The 20,867-nt window shown below is 42.7% G+C and overlaps 1 protein-coding gene across 10 annotated transcripts in view; it reads right to left on the bottom strand.

Annotated features, from left to right (window-relative positions):
- plekha6 (pleckstrin homology domain containing, family A member 6) overlaps nt 1–20,867 on the bottom strand; it is a 134,296-nt gene that overhangs the window by 13,190 nt on the left and 100,239 nt on the right. For 5 of the 10 annotated variants that reach the window (XM_063910093.1, XM_063910092.1, XM_063910091.1 and 2 more), the window contains 10 exons: nt 11,419–11,600; nt 10,430–10,960; nt 9,184–9,664; nt 8,742–8,828; nt 3,226–3,297; nt 2,805–2,885; nt 2,444–2,593; nt 2,223–2,318; nt 1,721–1,832; nt 1,468–1,607 (listed from right to left, as the gene is read on the bottom strand). In XM_063910093.1, coding sequence (XP_063766163.1) covers nt 1,468–1,607; nt 1,721–1,832; nt 2,223–2,318; nt 2,444–2,593; nt 2,805–2,885; nt 3,226–3,297; nt 8,742–8,828; nt 9,184–9,664; nt 10,430–10,960; nt 11,419–11,600 — 1,932 coding nt within the window. Of the gene's footprint in view, nt 1–1,467; nt 1,608–1,720; nt 1,833–2,222; nt 2,319–2,443; nt 2,594–2,804; nt 2,886–3,225; nt 3,298–8,741; nt 8,829–9,183; nt 9,665–10,429; nt 10,961–11,418; nt 11,601–12,689; nt 13,484–20,867 lie in introns of those variants that run through there. The other 5 variants (XM_063910094.1, XM_063910099.1, XM_063910098.1 and 2 more) reach the window with 4 other exon arrangements.

The following is a 20,867-nucleotide window of genomic DNA, read 5'->3' on the forward strand; positions in this document are numbered from 1 at the left end:
ATACATTTATTAATGAGACCTGATGAAATTGTAAAGCTGTTTAACAGAGAAGGTTTACTGCAGTCAGAAAGATAACATGAAGCATCGAGTGACTCCTAAAGTAAACAGAACCATGCATAGTCATGCGAACAGATCAGCAGGAGAACTTCACTTTTCATACCATGAAAGGTTTTACAAGAGATTGAGAATCAATGAGGGAACATGCCAGCACAAGTAAACACTTACAGTTCTCTCTCTGGCCAAATATACTCGCATCAAGACCCTTGCAGGGCAGTTCATGGTAGTGCTCTAAAACTGGCTAAAGTTGTGGCTGCAAAGGAGACTACAGCCCGACCACTTTACTGCAGGGTGATGCAAGGATAACGTTCTGCAAAAGCAACATCAAATGCTTTTGATTCGGGGGAAAATATTGTCAACCTATTTACAGTATTACAAATCGAATCAGTTGTAATCGGATGTGAATTTCCCCCCCCCAGGATTAAATAAAGGTACATCTTATCTTATCTTATCTTATGTGAAATTGTAAAAATCAACTATTTTGTGGAGGATTTTTTTTTTTTAAAGGTGTGTCTGCATGAACACTTTATTTGAGTGATTACTTGGGGATTCAGACTGTGTTACAGTGCAGGCCACCGGATCCATGCAAAGTCCACTCTGGTGGTTTGGGTAAGTGAGGGGCCGGGCACTGGCACCAGCGTGACATGATGGCCGAGGAGCTAGCTGACGATGGAGTGGGGTTTCATGTCCAGCACTTTTCAAACAAGGTACTGAAGATGTGATAAGATCTGGGTTGTAGTATAATGATAGAACATCGGTCCGATAAGAGTCCTGGAGGAGCAGGATCTGGGATTCAGGTATAGAAAAATGTTTGATGGGGGGCAGGTCTCCGAAGCCACCAGCTGAGCCATGATACCGGCTGGACAATGGGTAGACATCCTTTCTGAGGCCAATCTTGACTTCTTGGCTGCAAACATTTGAGGTTAACCAATCTGCTTTCTGTAGGCCGGATATGGTTTGGACTGTGTCTGCATACTGATTGGAGTCCTGCCATACTACTTGGATATTCTCTCCTGCCCCGGCTTCGACTGCGTTTAAAGGTTGGTTAAAGTGGGAGTTGGTTCTGCAGTGGAGGTGTTGGTCTGTTTCCTCTATCACAGGGTCTAATCTACCCAAAGACTCCTCAAGGTTTTGTAAAACTACGGAGAGTTGAGGGAAGTTGTGTTCATGGGTTTCACAACCACAGTAATTGATATTGTCTGCAGGCAGGCATGTGTCAGGTTCCCGGTAACTCATGGGTCTACATCTTGGCTTAGGGTCAGATTTGAAATGAGGGACTATACATAAATTGGGACGGGGTCTAGAGCTTAATTTTTTATGCACTTCTGGGATTGTTCTATAGTCCATGCATGGACCTGTACTAGGTTTTGGATAAGGTTGGGTCTCTTGCTGGGTGTGTCCGGTGCTTACCTCCGGGCCCAGCGGTTTGGTGGGGGAAGCCTGGGAGCCGGGCACTGGGGAGAAGGGGCTGAGTGGGCTGGTGATGCTTACTGAGCTCAGGGGACTGGCTGGACTATTGGTGCTAAAGGAGCCTGAAGCACCGCTGGCCACTGCGAGAGAAAGACATGGAGGGGGGGTTGAGATAATGTTGTTAGAATCTACATGACAGAGACGCTGGTATTTCAACCTAACCTGTGAACCTTTTCCCGCACCAGTGTGTTACCTCTGTGCTTGGCTGTGTCAGTGCCTCTGGATGAGTTATTCTTGTGCAGTCCCTCTAACACATCCTGGACTCTCCAGAACTCTTTTTGGATGTGCCGACGAACCAGCTCGCTCTGCAAATGCCCAGAAAAGACAAAGTCATATGAGAGAGGGAACGTTACTACGTTTAGAACCCATTGAATGTGAGGTCCATGGATCCAAAGTAACAAACAATGTCTTTTCTGGAAGGAACCTTTGCTGACATATTCAATGTTTTTAATTCCTGAGCACAACAGGACAGAAACAGGACAGATTTGAATCATTTACATCATGATGCAGGCAGAAAGAGAGTAAGAGATATCTGACAATCTGGACAAAGAAATTAGAATATGCACATATGTTGTAAACAGTAACTCCAAATTCTCAAGGTATCTCTCTGGAAACATGCTTTTCTTTTCTCCTTAACATTTTGGCACAGCTGGACCTAAAGGTTGAACCAGGCTTATGACAGCGGGACCCTCTACCTGCCCTCCTGCATTCAGCTGCTCCCAAAGATCTCCATGAATTGCATTGGCCTCGTCCTCTAATGCTTCAAACTCCATACGGGTGGTGGTTAAAGCCTGAGTGAGATACAAATAAAAGACCAACAAAGGCCAAACTAAATATGATAGAATTTAAAGTTCAAGGCTCTTTAAAACTCGGCTTTGGTTCTGTGTTTGGTCGTGGGTGTTCTGCATTGTCTTACACTGGAGGCCTGGGACAGTTCCCCTCTAATGTTGATCAGTTGGTTCTGCAAAGTGTCCTTTTTATAACGCAGCTTTTCCATGGCCATAGGCTGGTTATGGTACAGCTCCATCTCCTGATGAGTCCCCACCAGCACCTCCTCTAGGCTGTCCTGGGAACAGCAAGCATGGGAGGCAAGAGAGCAGAACTTTATTGGATCTGAGATTTCCTGTCCTTCTTCCTCAACTTCAACAGGAGAAGAACTTTCAGTGATGTATTCCACTTCGATAAAACAGTGGTGGATTTTATGGAAGAGTATGAATTCAGTTAGCTTTCCAAAATATTTCTTAACACATGGTATATTCTTGTGAATAATGAAGTACCTTGTCCATTCTCAGCCTGTGAACCACAGCCTCGTGGTCTTTCAGAATTCCGTTCTGCTCACACAGCCTACCCAAGAGTTTCTATTTCAGACAGGAAGCCAGGTGATTATCACATGTTTTACATATACATGCATAGGGCCAACAAAATATGGACCTTAGGACATCCAACCCATATGAAATGGAGGAGTTAAGGAGTATTCAGGTTGTTTTCAACCAAAAAAGTAATTAAAAAAATAATCCATTACAAGCAAAAGTGTTGCAATAGTGATCGTACTTGAGGTCAAGTACAGGCGGCCTCAGGCCCAACCAAAATGAGGAGAGATTTTCATGGTGGAGATGGCTTTGCTCTGTCAGATGAGCAGTTTTAGAGCAGTTTAAATCATATGGTAATCATATTATTGTGTACATAAAGCGCTCTTACACTAGTTTCAATCTCGTTGAGCTTCAGTGTAGGATGTAACTCTCTGCTGTAGACGTCATGGAAAGGCGGTACCTGTTCAAACAAACAATGATCACATTTTATGAATCAACATTGATCCAGCAGTGGAGACACTAACTAGCCTACAGAGATGAAAGCAACATTCAATGTTTACTGATGTTCTTTATTCTGAAGAATATAAAGATTCATTCATTCAGAAAATCAGCAAGAACGTGTAGCTTTGTTTGGCAGAGAAATAATCATTAGTCTGTTAACCGAGACAAAACTATGAGTGATTATTTTCCTGGCAGATTTTTCATTTTGGCATGTTAGCATATGGCAGATGAATACATTTTTACAAAATACACCATTCAAAATCTTCAATCAGTAAATGGAAGAAGAACTTCACTCTCACACCTGATAATGCATCCCTGCACATCGCCTCATTTATAAATGTCCAAGCTCCTTTTGGTTAATGTCTCAGAATAAAGAAAGACATTGAAATATGTCATGCTACAATTAGAGTATGGCTATACATAACTGAAAAACCCAGTACCCCTCTACCTGAATACAGCTGCTTCGTCAGTATATAAAATGTGTCTGCATGAGAACTCTGACCCAATGGGAACGTGACAAAGCGAACATAAAGTTGAAAACAGCAATGCCTGACACCAATCATTACAACAGGACCATGTAGAGTGGGGAAAATGGCCCAATCTGAATGTCACTGCACTAGTGTTGGAAATAGGCTGAAGCTCAAATTGTAATTAGAAAGCCGTTAGTGTCCACATAACTGTTATGCAAACGTCTTTATCTTCCGATGTCTGCGAGGATATACAGGTGTCACCTTGGTGTCTGTTCAGTCTTCCACATTCCACGCAAAACATGACTACAAAGATGGTATGCATGGACAGTCCAAGCATTTGCAGGGTCTTTGAGGACCGCAAATACTCCAACATAGAAAAGGGACACATACAGTGGTATGCAAAAGTTTGGGCACCCCTTAGGAAAACCACTGCATCAGTTTGTCACTTGCTGAGCTTTTGAAGCAGCAACTTCATTTTAACATATGTTATACCTTATGGTAACAGAAACATCTCAGTAGTGAAATAACTTTTATTGGTCAAACAGAAACATGTTTATGTGCATTCAAACAAAAATAGGCATGTGCATAAATTTGGGCACCCCTAAGAAATAATTCCATTAATATTTAGTATTGCCTCCTTTTGCTGCAATAACGGCCTGTAGACGCCTCCTGTAGCCACAGACAAGTCCCTTAAGCCTGGCAGGTGGTATTTTGGCCCATTCTTCCACACAAAACGTCTCCAGTTCAGTCAGGTTTCTTGGCCTCCGTGCATGGACAGCCTTCTTCAAATAAATCCATACATTTTCAATGATGTTAAGGTCTGGGGACTGGGATGGCCATTCCAGAACATTGTACCTGTGCTTCTGCATGAATTCCTTGGTGGATTTTGATCGGTGCTTAGGATCATTGTCCTGCTGAAAAATCCAACCCCGGCGTAGCTTCAACTTTGTGACTGACTCTAGAACATTCTTGTCAAGAATCTCCTGGTACTGTAAGGAATTCATGTGGCCCTCAACTTTAACAAGTTTTCCAGTACCTGTGCTAGCCACACAGCCCCATAACATGATAGATCCTCCACCAAATTTTACAGTGGGCAACAAGTTCTTTTCATTGAATGCAGTGTGTTTTTTTCGCCATGCATACCTGTTCATGTTATGACCAAATAACTCAATCTTGGTCTCATCTGACCACAGTATTTTGTTCCAAAATGCTTCTGGCTTGTCCAGATGTGCTTTTGCATACCTCATGCGACTCTTCTTGTGATTAACACTCAGGAAAGGCTTTTTGCACATCACCCTTCCAATGAGCTCTTCCTGGTGCAAAGTACGCTGGATTGTGGAACGGTGAACAACTACACCATCAGCAGCCAGATGTTGTTGTAGTTCTCTGGAGGTGGTCTGTGGCTTCTCTGTGACCATTTTCACCATCCTTCGCCTGTGCCTTTCCCCTATTTTTGTCGGCCTACCACATCTTTCCTTCACACGGACTGTTCTACTACGTTTCTGACTGTGGAGACAGACAGTTTAAACCTGTCAGATAATTTTTTGTACCCTTCTCCTAATTTATAATGTTGGATTATCTTAGCTTTCAGGTCAGTGGAGAGTTGTTTTGAGGTCCCCATCTTGCCACTCCCTAAGAAAGAACCTAGGCCAGGCACAGCCAGCTATTACCTATGTTAAATAGCCTTTTTCATGATTGGTTCCACCTGTCTTTGTAATTGAAGGTCTAATGAGCTAATCAAAGCAATTTTGTGCAGCAACCTGTCAGCTATAAATCCGTACAGGTGTTGAAATGAATGCTATTTATAAGGGTGCCCAAACTTTTGCACATCCCATTTTTTGCATTTTATTTTATTATAATAAAACTATGTAATGCTACCCTAAGAATTTTGGTCTGGAAAACACTAAAACGTCTACATCTTTGTAGGAAAACAAATGTTGTTGCTGTGATCTTCTATTATAAAGGAAAAGCAAATTGTCATGAAATCTCAGAGGGGTGCCCAAACTTTTGCATACCACTGTAAGTGAACAGCAGGACACACTGCCAACAGTTCTGTTGGACATGTTTTCCGCGCTTCTTTTCTGCTTATATTCGGTTCACACAGTCATGAGATTTTGGCTGAACATCGTCAAATATATGCAAATGGTCCCCAGCAGACATGAGTAGATGGGACAATAAATGTCACACAGACAGTCCAAGCAAAAGCACATCGTATGATTTGAGCCTACAAATGAGTAATGCAGAGTATGAATCTGTTCAACTGTGAGTGATATTATAGACCGCATGCAGAAGACACAAGGCCTGAAAACGAGAGAGGCAGGCTTGGATAGGTATGGAATATCTAAATACATATATATACTGTATTTATAATAAAAGATTTATTGTCAAGACTTATTGTCAACGTCAAATAAAGGTCTAAACTGGCCTCGGTAGAGGCGGAATTGGGACTAACTCTGACTAGACTGGACTAACAGTGGCTTAGAAGTTCCCTAATGATTCCCAGAAGACAGTCAAGCAGGATGAAGCGAGTTAATAGCTGAGTTGTGATGTAGGGCTGCTAGCTGAAGCCTGCCTCCCTGTGGGTCGCTCCTGTCTTACTTGTACACAGAGCTTTGGTGCTGATGATGAGCGATCCACCATTCGAGTAACCGTGCCAATTAGATGACTTCCCTGGAGCACCTGAAGATTTAGCTCAGATTACACAGATCTGACAACAAGTGGACAGGATGACTGAAATATACTTTGTTTGGGTAAGGTGAAAACATTTAAAAAACGACTTTAAGGGCAAGCATCTTTTAGGAGGATAGACATAGGCTAGACACGAGATTGTTCGGAATAAACAAGGGAAGGAACAGCAGGCGCTAGGCCACTCTGACCGGGAACACCAGCACGAAATGATGTAATGACAATCAGCTCTGTGTGTCGGTCCTCTTACCTGTTGGTCTAAGTAATCCAGGTTACGCTGGAGCTGAAGGTCTAACATGTCCTCCTGAGCCAAGCAGCAGTAACAGCAACACACATGAGATACACACAGACTGTAAGGACAGACGAGTTTCAGCAGCAAGCCAAGCACACAGAGGGTCTACAGCTCCTATGCCATCTAGTTGGATTATTCAAAGCTCCAGAACGTTCTCTGGGCATGCTGTCTGAGGCAGCAGAGTCCAAACCAGAGAAGCTTCAAAATAACAGGCTGTCATTTTAGTGTTTGACAGCCTCAGCAAGCGGAGTTTGATCGATTGTCTTGAAATGTCTTTTTTGTGACATAAGTATGAGACTTTCATCACGTATGAAAGGTAATGGTTCCACGTCTGTGGAATCAGCTTCAAGAGAACGTAAGGACCTCTACATCACTATCGGTTTTTAGGAAAAGTCTCAAGACCCACCTGATCCTCACCACGTTTCACTGACTGTCCTTTATTTTATATTTTAACCCTTTATGGTCTTTACCTTTTTCTTTTATCTTTTTAAAACTCATCTCCCTAGTTTTTTAATTTAAAAAAAATGTATTTCATTAAATATGTTTCCTAGATAACTTTTATTTGTTTTGAAGCACCTTGAGATGACGTTGTTTTTAAATTGTGCTATAGAAATAAAAATGTATTAATGACAACGTTGTGAACGTCCTCCCTTAACATGCTTCAGCCATCCACTGAGTCCTGGTCCGTGACCTTTGACCTCTACCAGCGATACGATGAGAGGTTTTGGTTTAACAGACGGCTGATATGTTTCTGCCCTTCAAGGAAAGGAGGATAGTTTATAGCTATTGTGCCACAGAGGGTTGTGCAGCTGAAGGCGGTTACAGTCCCTTGCCAGACATGCCGGCTGACTCTTTATTTAGGAGATCAAAATGATCATAATTCATGTTGAGCGTTGACTCACAACACCTGGGGCTGATATCCTGGATTGCCTGCAACATATCTTTGTGTTGAGTCGTTGCCTCTGCTTCCCCTCCTTTATGCCAGCTGTCTCACTCTGGCAGTGATGTATGCTGTCATGTTATTTTTCTGAGATGCAGCTTTTTCTCAATCTTCCCTTCTCCTCTCCTCCAGGCCTTTTGGTTGGGGAATAATTCTATCGTCCTCACTGATAAGATGCTTCTAATTTTTGATGTAAGCGGTTGTTGAGATACTGGTCTGAGTTCCCCTCAGCCCAGGTAGGCTTGAATAATGTAATATGAAGGGGGAGAATTAGGTCATGTAATAACAATCAAGCAAACTCCATCCACTGAGGAAAAGGTTTCGAGTTAAGATTATTTTGGTCAAACTGCCATTTCTAGAGTCAATAAACAGTAGGTATAGGTCAAGCTCAAACACAGCTGCTAACTTATCAAAATGACTGAATGTGCCCAAAGCATTTGTTTTCCTCATAATATTTTCCATCGATCACAAGTGTAGGAAGGGGAGCCCATGGAGATTATTTGTCTCTTTCATTTAGTCATATTGTTAATATGTTAACTCTCTCACACACATTGTTTCATCCATTTATGCGCATAACAGCAGCCAGAGCACCAGTTACAGACAGGACAGCAGCAGAGAGGAGGAAGGACAGAGTGAAAGATGTAAAGCAACATACACATGTCTTTACCGGTTGAGAGTGTAATTAAAATAGGCCGCTGTCATAAATAAGGACACTGAACTGTTACACATGCATTACGAATACACTACTTCTGACTAAAGCAAATCGACGGACCTAACCCTGACACAGCCCAACATTTGGCAGGATCAAGACATAGAGGGCCAGCTAATGTAATCTACTGGTCCTTAGAGACTGCTGAACACGCTGGTCCTGGCATGACACCAATAACCCCCCCAGTCTCCCCCCATTCCTCCTACTACAAGTATTGTACTGTTGTTTCAGTTGCCATAAACACTTTAGACTGTGTCTAGCATCACAGACTGTGTGTACGAGTTGACAGCGGATTAGCAGAACATACCGTTTTACTGTGGAGGGAAGGGGATACAGGGTAGTTGTAGTGGTATAATCCTTGGTTTAAGGACCTCCTTTCACCAGGGTAGTCATACTGAAGGAGGGAGGGAAGGTAATAAGGAAAGAAGGAAGGGAGGAATGGAACGAAGAACGAATGAAAGTTGTTAGAGTGGAGGAAGATGAATATATAGAAACAAAAACATTCCTCTGATATTCTCCCCTTCTTCTTTAATCCTGAAGTCTTTCCCTCAATGAACATTTTTATTTATTAACTTTCCTGAACTCAAAACCTTAATTTATTATAATAAGATGTTGAATCTAAAATATTAAGACATTGAATCTCCGATGCAAGAGTCTGGATTTTACAACTAAAACCAGAAGTGAGCTGTGGCCTGTCTAGTTGAGGTGGCTTCTACATCCACTGCATGCTCCTGCAAACACTGCTTTACCTTTGGGGAGCTCAGAGACCTCCTCAGGCTGTAGACGGAGGGGTCAGCGTAGATCACGTCATCCCTCAGCCTGGCTGGCAGCCGGTCGAAGCGGGCGGACGGCGAGCGTGCAGGCGAGGTGAAGCTGTGCTGCACCGGTGAGTAGGGCCCCCCACAGGACGAGGAAGGTGACCTGGGTACAGATCTAGAGCGTGGCTGTACGGACAGACGTCTCATGGACTTTTCCATTCCACCATAGTAGGCCGGCCCCCATTGGTCCCTCGGCATTGGGGGTCCATACAACTGATGGGGTCCGTCCCTTAGTGAGTGCCGCTTGTTCTCCACAGTCCAGCGCCGGTCGCAAGCCCCCATAGCAGAGCTAATACTGTCGGGTCGGACCCCTGGCGGGTAAAGAGGGCACTCCTCCATGTACTGGGGGCCACCAGGGTAGCCATAGTAGTCCCCTAAAAGCCCTTGATTTACTGGGTAGTAATGAGATGGGCTGGAAAGAAGGACAGGAAGGTTTAAGAAACGTTTAGCCACTAATTCTGTTAAATTAAGGCAAAGCTTCAATAGAGATGAGACATGAGTTCCTTTTCACATCACTCTAACTTTACCACAACTTCTATTATTTGTGGTATTTTACTTGAGTATTTCTAGCCCATTACATTATTGTAATACCTTTGGTTACTTTGCAGATTTGGAATGAATGATGAACAATATAATCAACCCTTAAATCAGACTTCAGTTCCACCTGGAGTAAATTCACAAGCTGTGGAAACAAATTATTTTAAAACTTTTAAAATATGCATATATACAAAATATATGATCGTAAAATGGGCCAATATATTTGCATAAATATATTTGCACAATGATTGCTTTTACTGTCGCTACTTTAAGTACATTTAGATGAGAGTACTTTCTACTTTCACTGGAGGAACATTTTGAATGCAGGACTTTTACTGTGACAGAGTATTCCTACACTCTGGTACTTCTACTTTTACTCAAGTACAAGATCTGAGTACTTCTACTTTTACTCAAGTACAAGATCTGAGAACTTCTACTTTTACTTGTGCAGGGCTTTGATAATAGTATTCTAGATGGTTCTATATGAATGAATAATAACATTGCATGTAGAAAGTGGTGGAGTGTTGATTGATCACATCACTATGATCTGAAGCTAGGGGCAAGAAGAACGCTGAGACAGAGTGTAGAGAGGGTGAGGGTGAAAAGGGGGGCGGAAATGAACTCTCCCCCACTGGTGTACCTGTTGAGGTCCTCCTGGGAGGCCATGCCTCTCCGCTGATTGACCCACTGCTGCAGCTGGGCCATTGAGCTCTTTCTCTGGGCCACCCTCTCTGGAGCCGTCCTGGGCACGAAGCCCCTCCTCAACACAACATTCTCCTGCTGCTCCCTGCTGTCCTGTGGGGGGCCTCCACCCCTCTCCAGGTGGCCCTGGAGGGCATGATGTCCACTGTGACTCCTGGATAGAAGGGGTTTGCTGTGGCTGTTGGGGGGCAGGCTGTTACGAGGGCCGGTTTTGCCCCATCCATTTGGATGCTGTCTCGGGTGAGAGGTGGGGTCAGGACCTGTTCTCCAACCCCCATCCTCACCTTCTCCTTGTCTTCCGTCAGTATTTTTTCGCTCCTGATCAGAGCAGGGGGTGGAGGGTGGGGGTGTCTCAAGGCTGTTGACCCCGTTGGCCTTAGGCTGTGGGGGGAGCTCACTGACAGTATCATTGTTTGTGTTTGGGGCCTTGGTCACCATAGTGTGGTTTGGATCCACTGCAGGGTGTATTCTGTGAAGGTGAAGAAAAGAGACGCATGAGGATAGAAAGACTGTTGTTGTTTGTTTCACATCGGTCACCAAGACAACTTGGAAGCAGAAAATGGAACAGTAGGTCAAGTACATGAGTCAGTGATCAGTAACAATGTTTCTATTATATTATTATAAAATCTGACATATGGAGGCTGGGAAGTGGGTGTATGACATGTGGAGGAATTGAAGGTGTAAATAGCAACATGTCATAATGCAGTTTTTCATAGTCTCTCTGACAGCAACACCACAATACCGTAGTACTGCTTAATTCCTTTTAGATATAAATAGCACATTCTGCCATTGAGGGGAGTGCTGGGTCAAAAGTAACACTTTTTAGACAAAAGTGTGTGTGTGTGTGTGTGTGTGTGTGTGTGTGTGTGTGTGTGTGTGTGTGTGTGTGTGTGTGTGTGTGTGTGTGTGTGTGTGTGTGAGCAGCACCTCTGTGACGGCTCGATGGTGACCTCTGCTGCCTCACTCATGGCTCTGATCCACTGCTCCTGTTCCTCATGGCTGTCTGCGCTGAAGTAGTAGGTCCTGGTCCCAACGTGCCCCGCCTGCATACAAAACACAACTGGATCCTTCAGCTCCCCTTCCTCACCCTCCTCCTTCTCACACCTCACCTGCAGGGGGAGACAAAAACGAAAGGTCAGTGGGCACACAATCATGCGTTTCATCATCCTCAACGTCCCCATCAGCACCTTCATGACCTCATGCAATGAAGAAGCATTCCCAATCAACCCCATTATCTGTGACCACCATAGTGAGCACCACAAAATGTCTTTAAGTATGAAACAAAACATAATGATCGTCTGAAATAACATTTAAACGGGTCATTTTAATATATTTTTCAATCAAAATAACAATAAAGTGGCAAAATATATCAATCCCTTCAATATCTTGAATCATATTCTAACTACAATATCAATGAAAAGGATTTCAATTAGTTTTTTTTTTCCAATTCGTGCAGCCATAGTGAGCACTGAACTACTGTTAATTAAGTACGTTCTATCTAAGCTCAAACAGGAAGTGCTTTTCATGCTGTGATGGACATTTTTGCAGCGGACAGTTTGAGGGTCTGAGAATGAAAGCCTATTTAGGCATTTGTGATTTATAAAATTAGGCTGTGTAAATTCTGTTGACCTAATGGGTGTGTTTCCAACCTGTCTGACACTCAGTCAGCAATTAGCTTCGACATCAGCAAGCAGGTAAGATCAGCTGATAAAATATGAAGCATTAACATGAGAAATATGAAGCATGAGAAATAGCTGAACAGCACTAAGTGACCAGAAGGTGGGACTTTTTGGCCATTTCACATTGAGTGGGCTAACCAGCTTAGATTTCCTTTAATTATTATCCCTTCCGATGAGCAGACACTACAGCTTTTATGTTCATATCGATCGGAATGTTTTATTTCATATATTTTAATTAAACCTTTACAACTCTTAGTTTATTCCCTGCTTAGTTCTAATGCTTTGAAACTCAAACAGCTTCTTGGTAGAGTTTAAATCATTGTAGGGTTTACAATAAAACAATCACAGAGAGTCTATTTGAAAAGCATATTTGACAGGCAGTTGGGTAAACAACCCCAACAGAACCAGACAGGACGGGTGGAACGAATCCTCGGGCAGGACATGCAGTACAGCAGACATGAGCATGCTTTCCTAACACACAGGAATATAAAGAAGGCTGGTGAAATATGAACACTGTACCTACTGTACTCTCTACCACAACGGGACACAGCGAGGGCCAGCAGGACTCACAGGGACGGACAGATGTTGGGGGGAGAGGACACAATGGAGGAAGACATGTTAAGGGTTGTGGTGATAATGGTCACAGGTCGCTGCAGGATGCCAGGGCCTGAATCCTGTAAAGGCTGTTCTGCTGTTTCTAGCTCTTAAAGTGGAAGCATACAGACTTAATGCATTTCTCTTTGTGTTTCAGAGCTGCATCCAAGGTAAATATACACACTGCTACACCTTCTAAATGTGATGTATGAGACTTAAACTTTATAGAGTTTCTCATAAATGATTTTATTTTTTGTGGGGTAAACTCTTTATTCACGAATGCATGTATTTAAAGGTCCAGATCAACGGATGGAAGCATGAACACAAAATAAATGCAAAATCCCTTCAATACACAACAAACAAGGAATACATATTTTTCATTATAGGACTTATAGAGCAGACCCTCCCTCCTTGGTAAAGAGATAATGAAATGTTTAAACGTTATTTTAGTTTGATCGCACTGTATCGACACCTGTTGACGTTTCTCACTTCTGAATTGAGCCTCAAAGGTTTGTTGATTAATAGAATTAAATTAAAAATATTAAAAAAATACAAAGTGAATGAAGAGCCTACATACAGGTGTCAGTTTATTGCTCAAACACAAAATAAAGAATTGTAATACAAATCACAGATAAACAAGACTAAATGCAGTTGATGATATCTCAAGGAGAACACCAGAGGGCAGCGCAGGCAATGAAGTCCGAGCGAGATGTCATTCACTGATTCCTTAGTGTCCTCATGATCTGATGTACACAATGGATCATTTTTATTTCATCTCTTTCTAACACAGGGCTTGCAAATACGAAAACAAGATATCTAAACATGTCATTTTAATCAGCGATTCAACAATACGTGTAATACAGATCCGTCCATCTGTCCTTGGATGCTGTGTAAAGCAGTAATGAATGAAGGCGTGTGTGTGTGTGTGTGTGTGTGTGTGTGTGTGTGTGTGTGTGTGTGTGTGTGTGTGTGTGTGTGTGTGTGTGTGTGTGTGTGTGTGTGTGTGTGTGTTTGATTGTTTTTGAAAAGGAGGCGGAGCAACACTGCCATAACATAGCAAGAGGAAATGATGTCACTGATAAACAGGAGTCACTTCCTTCCACGGTGGCGCACTCTGAGGCCCCGCCTCCAGCAGTGACACGAGGTGATTCAATTGGCTGAAATGACCGATTTGTACAAGGCAGCAGTAACCTAGCAACAGAGGTGGGGCTATGGGATAAGTGTGTGTGTGTGTGTGGGGGGGGGGGGCGTGCGTGCGTGCGTGCATGTGTGTGTGTGTGTGTGTGTTGTTCAGCCTCCTTCATTGTCCTTCCTTTGTTCCTTCAGGTAGTCAAAGGGAGAAGGATGGATGACAGAGGGTAGTTGACAAATCTACCTCTCTCTTTTTTACAAATAACACAAATAAAAAACATTTTATATAGAAAGACAGAAAAAAGCACAAGTATGGAAGTATAAGAAAGATATGATAACAAAAGAAATAACATGAGAGAAGAAAGCCAAAAAGAGAGCTATAAAGTGAGGGTGGGGGGGAGCAGAAAGCACAAACTAAGGGTGGAAAGATGGACAAAACAAATAATTGAAGAATGAACCGATCAATAAATGCATTGAGAAAAGAAAGAGTGAAGAATAGGGTTAGACAAGGGAGGAAGAGAGATGGGGAGGAAGGAGAGAAGGATAGTGCGTATGTGCGTGCGTGCGTGCATGTGTTTTCTATGTGCATGAGAACAACAATTAGCAGTTAAAGGACTTACTGCAGACTGACAGGTGTACATCTGTACAACGGGACATTTTAAATGCTGTTCCAGTCAATGGTCTAGCCAGCACATGGTTACCATAGCAATGCTTTTCATAAGTTGCTTTAACAGTTAATGGGCAGTGTCAGTGGTAACCTGTCCCTGCACTGATTTGTAAAATGAAACAATAAAGCCATCCGAATGTATTTCCGTCATATTTAAACCCAACAACATAGCCAAAGAATTCCCAGGATCCCACACACCCATGACATCACCAAACTCTGTCTTTTGTTATTCATTTGATAGATTGCAGATGGCAGACAATGACCTATTATGTGTGCTTAACACTAACACTCTCAAATAAAGGCCACTCAGTAAATACAGCTTCCTAAGGATTAACAGGAGGTTGATATTCATATTTACTGTTAGAACGTCTCCTGTCAGATTGATCCTTATTGCTCTACGTTGCTAAAATACTACTCCAAATGTACATAACCTGCAGCCAACTATATTGTCCACTGTGTTGAATTTCGGGTAAAGTATGTCATTTACAACATAATAAATCTTTTGCTGGTAAACTAACCATTGTGGCAGTGATGGAGTCTCTTTCAGAGAATCAGAAACCCAGCCTGGAAATGCTTTTTGGAAACTTTATCCAATACATTCAAAATGATAAATCCAACAGCCATTTTATTATGTGAGACAACATACATTTTACTGTACTTTTCAAAAGCAGGGAGAGTACATTTGAGCCTTTTTAGCCATTTAACGTTTAGCCGTTTTTTACCTATAACTATTGCCTTTGGTTGGGTTTTCAACCAATGAGAAGCTGTGTTCCTGAGCTGTAAACCAATGAGAAGCTGTGTGTGCCAAATTCAGAGCATTTGCTTTGGGCAGCTATGAATAATATGCAATGTGTGATGAAATACCCTGAGACTTTTGACTAAAATGTATATGAACACTGCGGTCTATATAACCAGGGTGGCAGACTATTTTTTAGAATGGTTCAGTCAAATGCTAAACTCTGTTTGCACCTGGATTACTCTGCCCTGTGTTTGGAAGACAATCAGCAGCGATGAGTGTCCCCTCAGTCCATGACATGAACACGAGAACCGAGAAAGAGCACAAAGCCCCAAAGGAATGAACTCTCCTCTGTTCACAGCCACCTGATAGCTCTGTTGAACTGCTGGCTGTCAGGAAGGGTGAGGCTTAGCTCCACAGCACACACACTTCACATATATACACCCAGAGGTGTAACCCTTTTGACTCTGGCTTCTGAGTCACAAACACCCATGTACGTTTAAGCATTTGCCCTCTTTTAAGTAGAGAGGATAAGGAAGTAAAAACAAATATATCTTGGTTTTCTAGACACACACCCAGAATTATTATCAACTACAGACTTTGGGTTCTATTTACAGACTGACTTATAGTACAACCTTCAGTTGGACAGAGGTTTCTCTCATACTGAATGTTTCCTGACGCCAGCCACACCCCCACAGTCAGGTGGTACAGCTGCAGGTTCAACAGGTTTGGACAGCTCTCTGAACGAGCTGTGATCAAAAGCAACACTCCTACAGAGCAGAGACTGCTGCTGTGGGTGAGGAGCAACAGTTATAGTGTAGATATACAGACACAGTCATACTACTGACTAGCTGGATTAAAGATATATGTATGTTAATAATTGTTTTATATGGCTGTACAAAAGATGCAGGGATGTAACAAATAAGCAATCGTGAGCGAGAGTAGTTAGCTATTTAAACGCTGGCTTTGTGCAGGATGTCCAATGACACACTGATGTCAATTCTCTCTGACCGATGAGAAGTCTGCAGCGTTAACATCACTTCTGAGGATAACCTCAGCTGAGATGGTACTAAAAAAAAGCACATGGTACCAGGTACTATCATTAATGGATAATCAGAAAAGAGTGAGGCAGTATCAGTCAGAGGTAGGGGAACCATGTGTTCCACATTGTGCACTGCAAATCAAGACGATGTGGCACATTTGATTGAAACCTGGATACAAAGCAAGAAAGTTCTATCCCCATTGCCTGTATCAGAGGTCAAACAATCAACACACCTGTGGTAACGATTAGAGGCTATCCGCATGCACTTTTTTTGTGGAATACGATAGAAACTGCAGATTCAGCTACACCAAAGTCTGGGAATGTTTTTGAGTGAATCCACTGGAAGGTCATTCCCAAAGAGTGTCTTTGTGACATTTGCCAGAATTTTTATTCTACATGCAAGACTCGCAAGACATAATTGACTCATAAAGAATAACTGCGATCTATTGATACATTACCAAACCGATATATATACAGTGTAGTCAGACCCCAGCGTATCAGAGGGCCTGCTCTGTCTGTGTCACTGCGGGTCGTTTTGAAGCAGCAATTGTCATGAACATGAGCTGTTGGACAGGTATCACCACACAGCTTATAGCAGGCATGCTGGGGCAGGACCAAAGAGAGTCTCAGCCCCACCTCTGAGACACCCTGAGGGAGCTCCTCCAATGAGACGAAAACAAGAGCAGTCCACCTCGGAAACACACACTGCTTCTCACTACGATCTCATCAGAAGGACTCTGCACTATCTATACTGTAGATACCAACACTATGAACTCTCTAGACCTCAACTAAAATTCAACGAGGTCCAGTAAGAGAAAATATCCTCAAGCAAAGGTCCGGAACATCAAAATGTCTAACTGGCATTATGAATGAATGTGATTAGCTGTGACCTAGTAGCTGTATCAACAACTGCATGGAATCAACAACTGACTGTCTCATCAAACAAACAAAGTACAATTCAAAAACAACAACATTTATTGTCACTTGAATTACACATTATAATACTGTAGATATTATATAAAATAGAGAAAATAAATAAAATAGCTTTTGAAAATGTGTGCATCTTAAAAGTAGCAGCAGCTTGAGTTTCCCTTCCTCTTTGTTAACTGTTTCACATCTTAACAGTTTCAGCCAATTATATAAGATATCAGTCCGAACACATCATAACAATTTAACAGTTTTAAGGTTTGTCTTTCTCTCCCTCTTATATCCCACTCCATCACTGCCTGTCTTTAGTTCAGTGAGAGAACTGAGCTCTAGCCTGTCCGGATTTTAAATCGGGGCTGAAATGGTGTCAGGGCCATCTCATACACATGTGAAGGTGCTCATTGGTGCTCCACTCACCGCCTTCTCTCTCTGTCTCCCGCTAACTCGTCTCTCCCCTCACTCTTCTCTCCATCTTCTCTCTCCCGCTAACTCGTCTCTCCCCTCACTCTTCTCTCTGTCTTCTCTATCCCGCTAACTCTTCTCTCCGCCTTCTCTCTCTGTCTCCCGCTAACTTGTCTCTCCCGCTAACTCCTCTTTCCCCTCACTCTTCTCTCCGCCTTCTCTCTCTGTCTCCCGCTAACTCGTCTCTCCCTCGCTCTTCTCTCTCCTGCTACTCGTCTCTCCCTCACTCTTCTCTCCCCTTCTCTCTCTCTCCTGCTAACTTGTCTCTCCCCTCACTCTTCTCTCCGCCTTCTCTCTCTGTCTCCCGCTAACTCGTCTCTCCCCTCACTCTTCTCTCTCCTGCTAACTCGTGTCTTCACTCACTCTTCTACCAGTCTTCTCTTTCCCTCTCACGCTAACTTGTCTCCTCTTCTTGTGTTTATCTCCCTGTAACGCTCACTGGTCTCTCTTGACCCCTGGCGCCGGTTAAAATGGAATTGCCCCGTCAAAATGAAAATCCCTTATTAATGTTATAGGTCCGGGTTTGATAGGTCGGTGTCAGGGTCCGAACCGCGGTTCACCTGTTAGTGAACTATGCTCTACATCTTGGCACATGATTAAAAATAACAAGGATGGCTCTTGAAAACAATATGAGCTGTGTTTACTTTTGCCACATTGCATGCCAACATCAAATAGGGCACTGCATTGCCAATAATAGGCTATACATGCAAGCTCACATTCATTTTGTTGGATTACATTGGCACTTGAATGGCATATTTTATTTTTCACTTTCAAATGTCACAATAACAACAGTTCCAGGCCAGGATACTGTTTAAATCAAAATATGGAATGAAAGGCCAGGAACAGATGATATAGATAAAAAAGGAAAAATGTTGTATCCTGTGCAGCCCACATGGTGTGTGTGAATGGTTGAATGTTGGCATGTGGTGTAAAGCACTTTCAGCAGTGCTCAAACTTGCTGAAACAAAACTGAAAAGGAAAGAGAGGAACAGAGACATGATACTCCACTTCCTGAAAATAAACCTTTCCCGGATAGTCGTGTATCGAGTTATTTTTGTATGACAAAAAATAATCACACTGATACCACCTGGGACCTGCCATCATCGGGTGTGTGTGTTCTGATTTCATCCTCTATGCTTACATTTAATGCCATTAAAAAGTAATCATGATATTGGGAATTTGGATTTATATTTATTTTATAATTACCCTACCCTTCTTTGAGTTGAAGCAGAGCTCTTGAATGTTATACACTCAACAGTGTGTTTTCTACCAAGACACACTGTGGACCTCTCCAGGTTGTAGAGGGAGCATCTCAACACAGACAATGCGATCAAAAAGTTGTGCTTAGTCAATCAAAGTGGTAACTTGCTTGTTTTTGTAAAGGCTCCCTGGGACCTTAAATCAAATCAGCCTGATGCGCTGCAATGCTCACACAGGCTGAAGAAGGTTTCATGAAGAAGGTTTAAGTAATGTGGGTTATGAGGGCTACTGCTGTTATTTTTGGACTGTGGCTGCCTGGGGACCATGGTTTATGACAGGGTTCTCCAGCTCTGTGCCCTAGTTTTCAGTTTTCTCATAAACCCAGCTCAAAGAAATACACAGAGAAAATGTGTCATTTACTTTTCAGCAGTTCTCTTATTTTAAGATTGTAAAGAATTCTAAATTAATATTTTTAAAATACAGTGTTTCAAACATATACATTGCTTTCTTTGAAAAATCCATACATTTTCAAATAGATAAAGAAAATCTTAAAGGGACGTCAGTAAAATCAGCCCATATCCTTTTCCTGGACAGACCAAAACAAGAAGAGAGCACAGCAATGAACAAACAGCCTCATTCAATAAGAGCAGCAGTAGGTAGGCAGAAGAAAAAGTGACCTCTTCCTGCACTTGACTCAGGACTGCTCACCATCTTCATCCTCTTCTACCTCACAGCTGGTTTTTGACACCATCTCCCACCCACTACTCCTCAAATGGCTGGCTGACATCGGGATCTTTGGGGTGGCACTCACATCATATCTCGCTGACAGACCACAATATTTCAACTACCACAAGTCAAGATGCTCTACTGTTTCCTGTAGTCTTCCACAGGGATAAGAGCTAGGCCCACTCCACTCCCCCCACACCTCTCTCACCACCTGCCTTCAGGACATCTGGAGCTTGAATGCAGGAACTTCCTGAAGCCCCAAAACCACCCCCAACAAAGTTCAATCCTCTACCCACCACTCCAAACATGATCATTGATGGCTTCTCCGTACCCTTGTTCTGTCAAGTCAAGAGCCTGTTGTCACTCTGGACAGCCCCCTCTCCTTTGCACCTCACATCAAAACATCACCTGGATTGCATTCTTCCACCTATCTCCAGACTCCGCCATCCCTTTCTGATTCCAAATCCAGGTCGAAGCATTTATCCCTTCCCACCTCGACTAATGCAATGTTGTCCTCTCTGGCCTCCCCGCCAAACTTAACAAGCTACAACTGATGCAGAACTCTGCTGCTCGGATCACCAGCCCCCATCCTCATCCAACTACACGGGCTCCCTGTTAAAACTGGACCAAATAACGCTCCACAACCTGGCCCCCTACCTCGGCTCATCTTCAGCCCAATCTGCTAACCATCTCCACATCACACCTCACCACCATGGGAGCAAGGCCGGACTCTACAATGAAAAAACTGAAACGTTGCCTTCAAATAAGTGTATTGATTCTACAAATATCACATAACTAACTGTATTAGGTTGGTTGAAAGCATTAAAATTAAGTTTAACCAAATATTTTGTATTTAAACTTAATATTATTGCTTTCAACTAACCTAAATCAGTTGTGTGAAATTTGTTGACATAATACATTTAATTAAGGTCAACGTGTAGAACTCACTCCCCTCCACACATCAGACAGTCTGACACAATCACCAGATTCAACTCCCTTCTCAAAACTCACCTGTTGAGATTATCCTACTCACTGCAGTCATCTGGTCTGTGTATCAATGCTACTTCCTGTCCACAATACATGCCTGCTTTTAAAGCATGTGTCTTTTTCTGTCTGTATTTTATTTATACTTATTCAGTGTTTCTTTTATCCATAGTAGGTTTCCTTATCTTGTAAGGCACCTCTGAATAAAATGTATTGTTATTGTTATCA

Source organism: Eleginops maclovinus, chromosome 20, assembly GCF_036324505.1.
Source record: "Eleginops maclovinus isolate JMC-PN-2008 ecotype Puerto Natales chromosome 20, JC_Emac_rtc_rv5, whole genome shotgun sequence".
Lineage (NCBI taxonomy): Eukaryota > Metazoa > Chordata > Actinopteri > Perciformes > Eleginopidae > Eleginops > Eleginops maclovinus.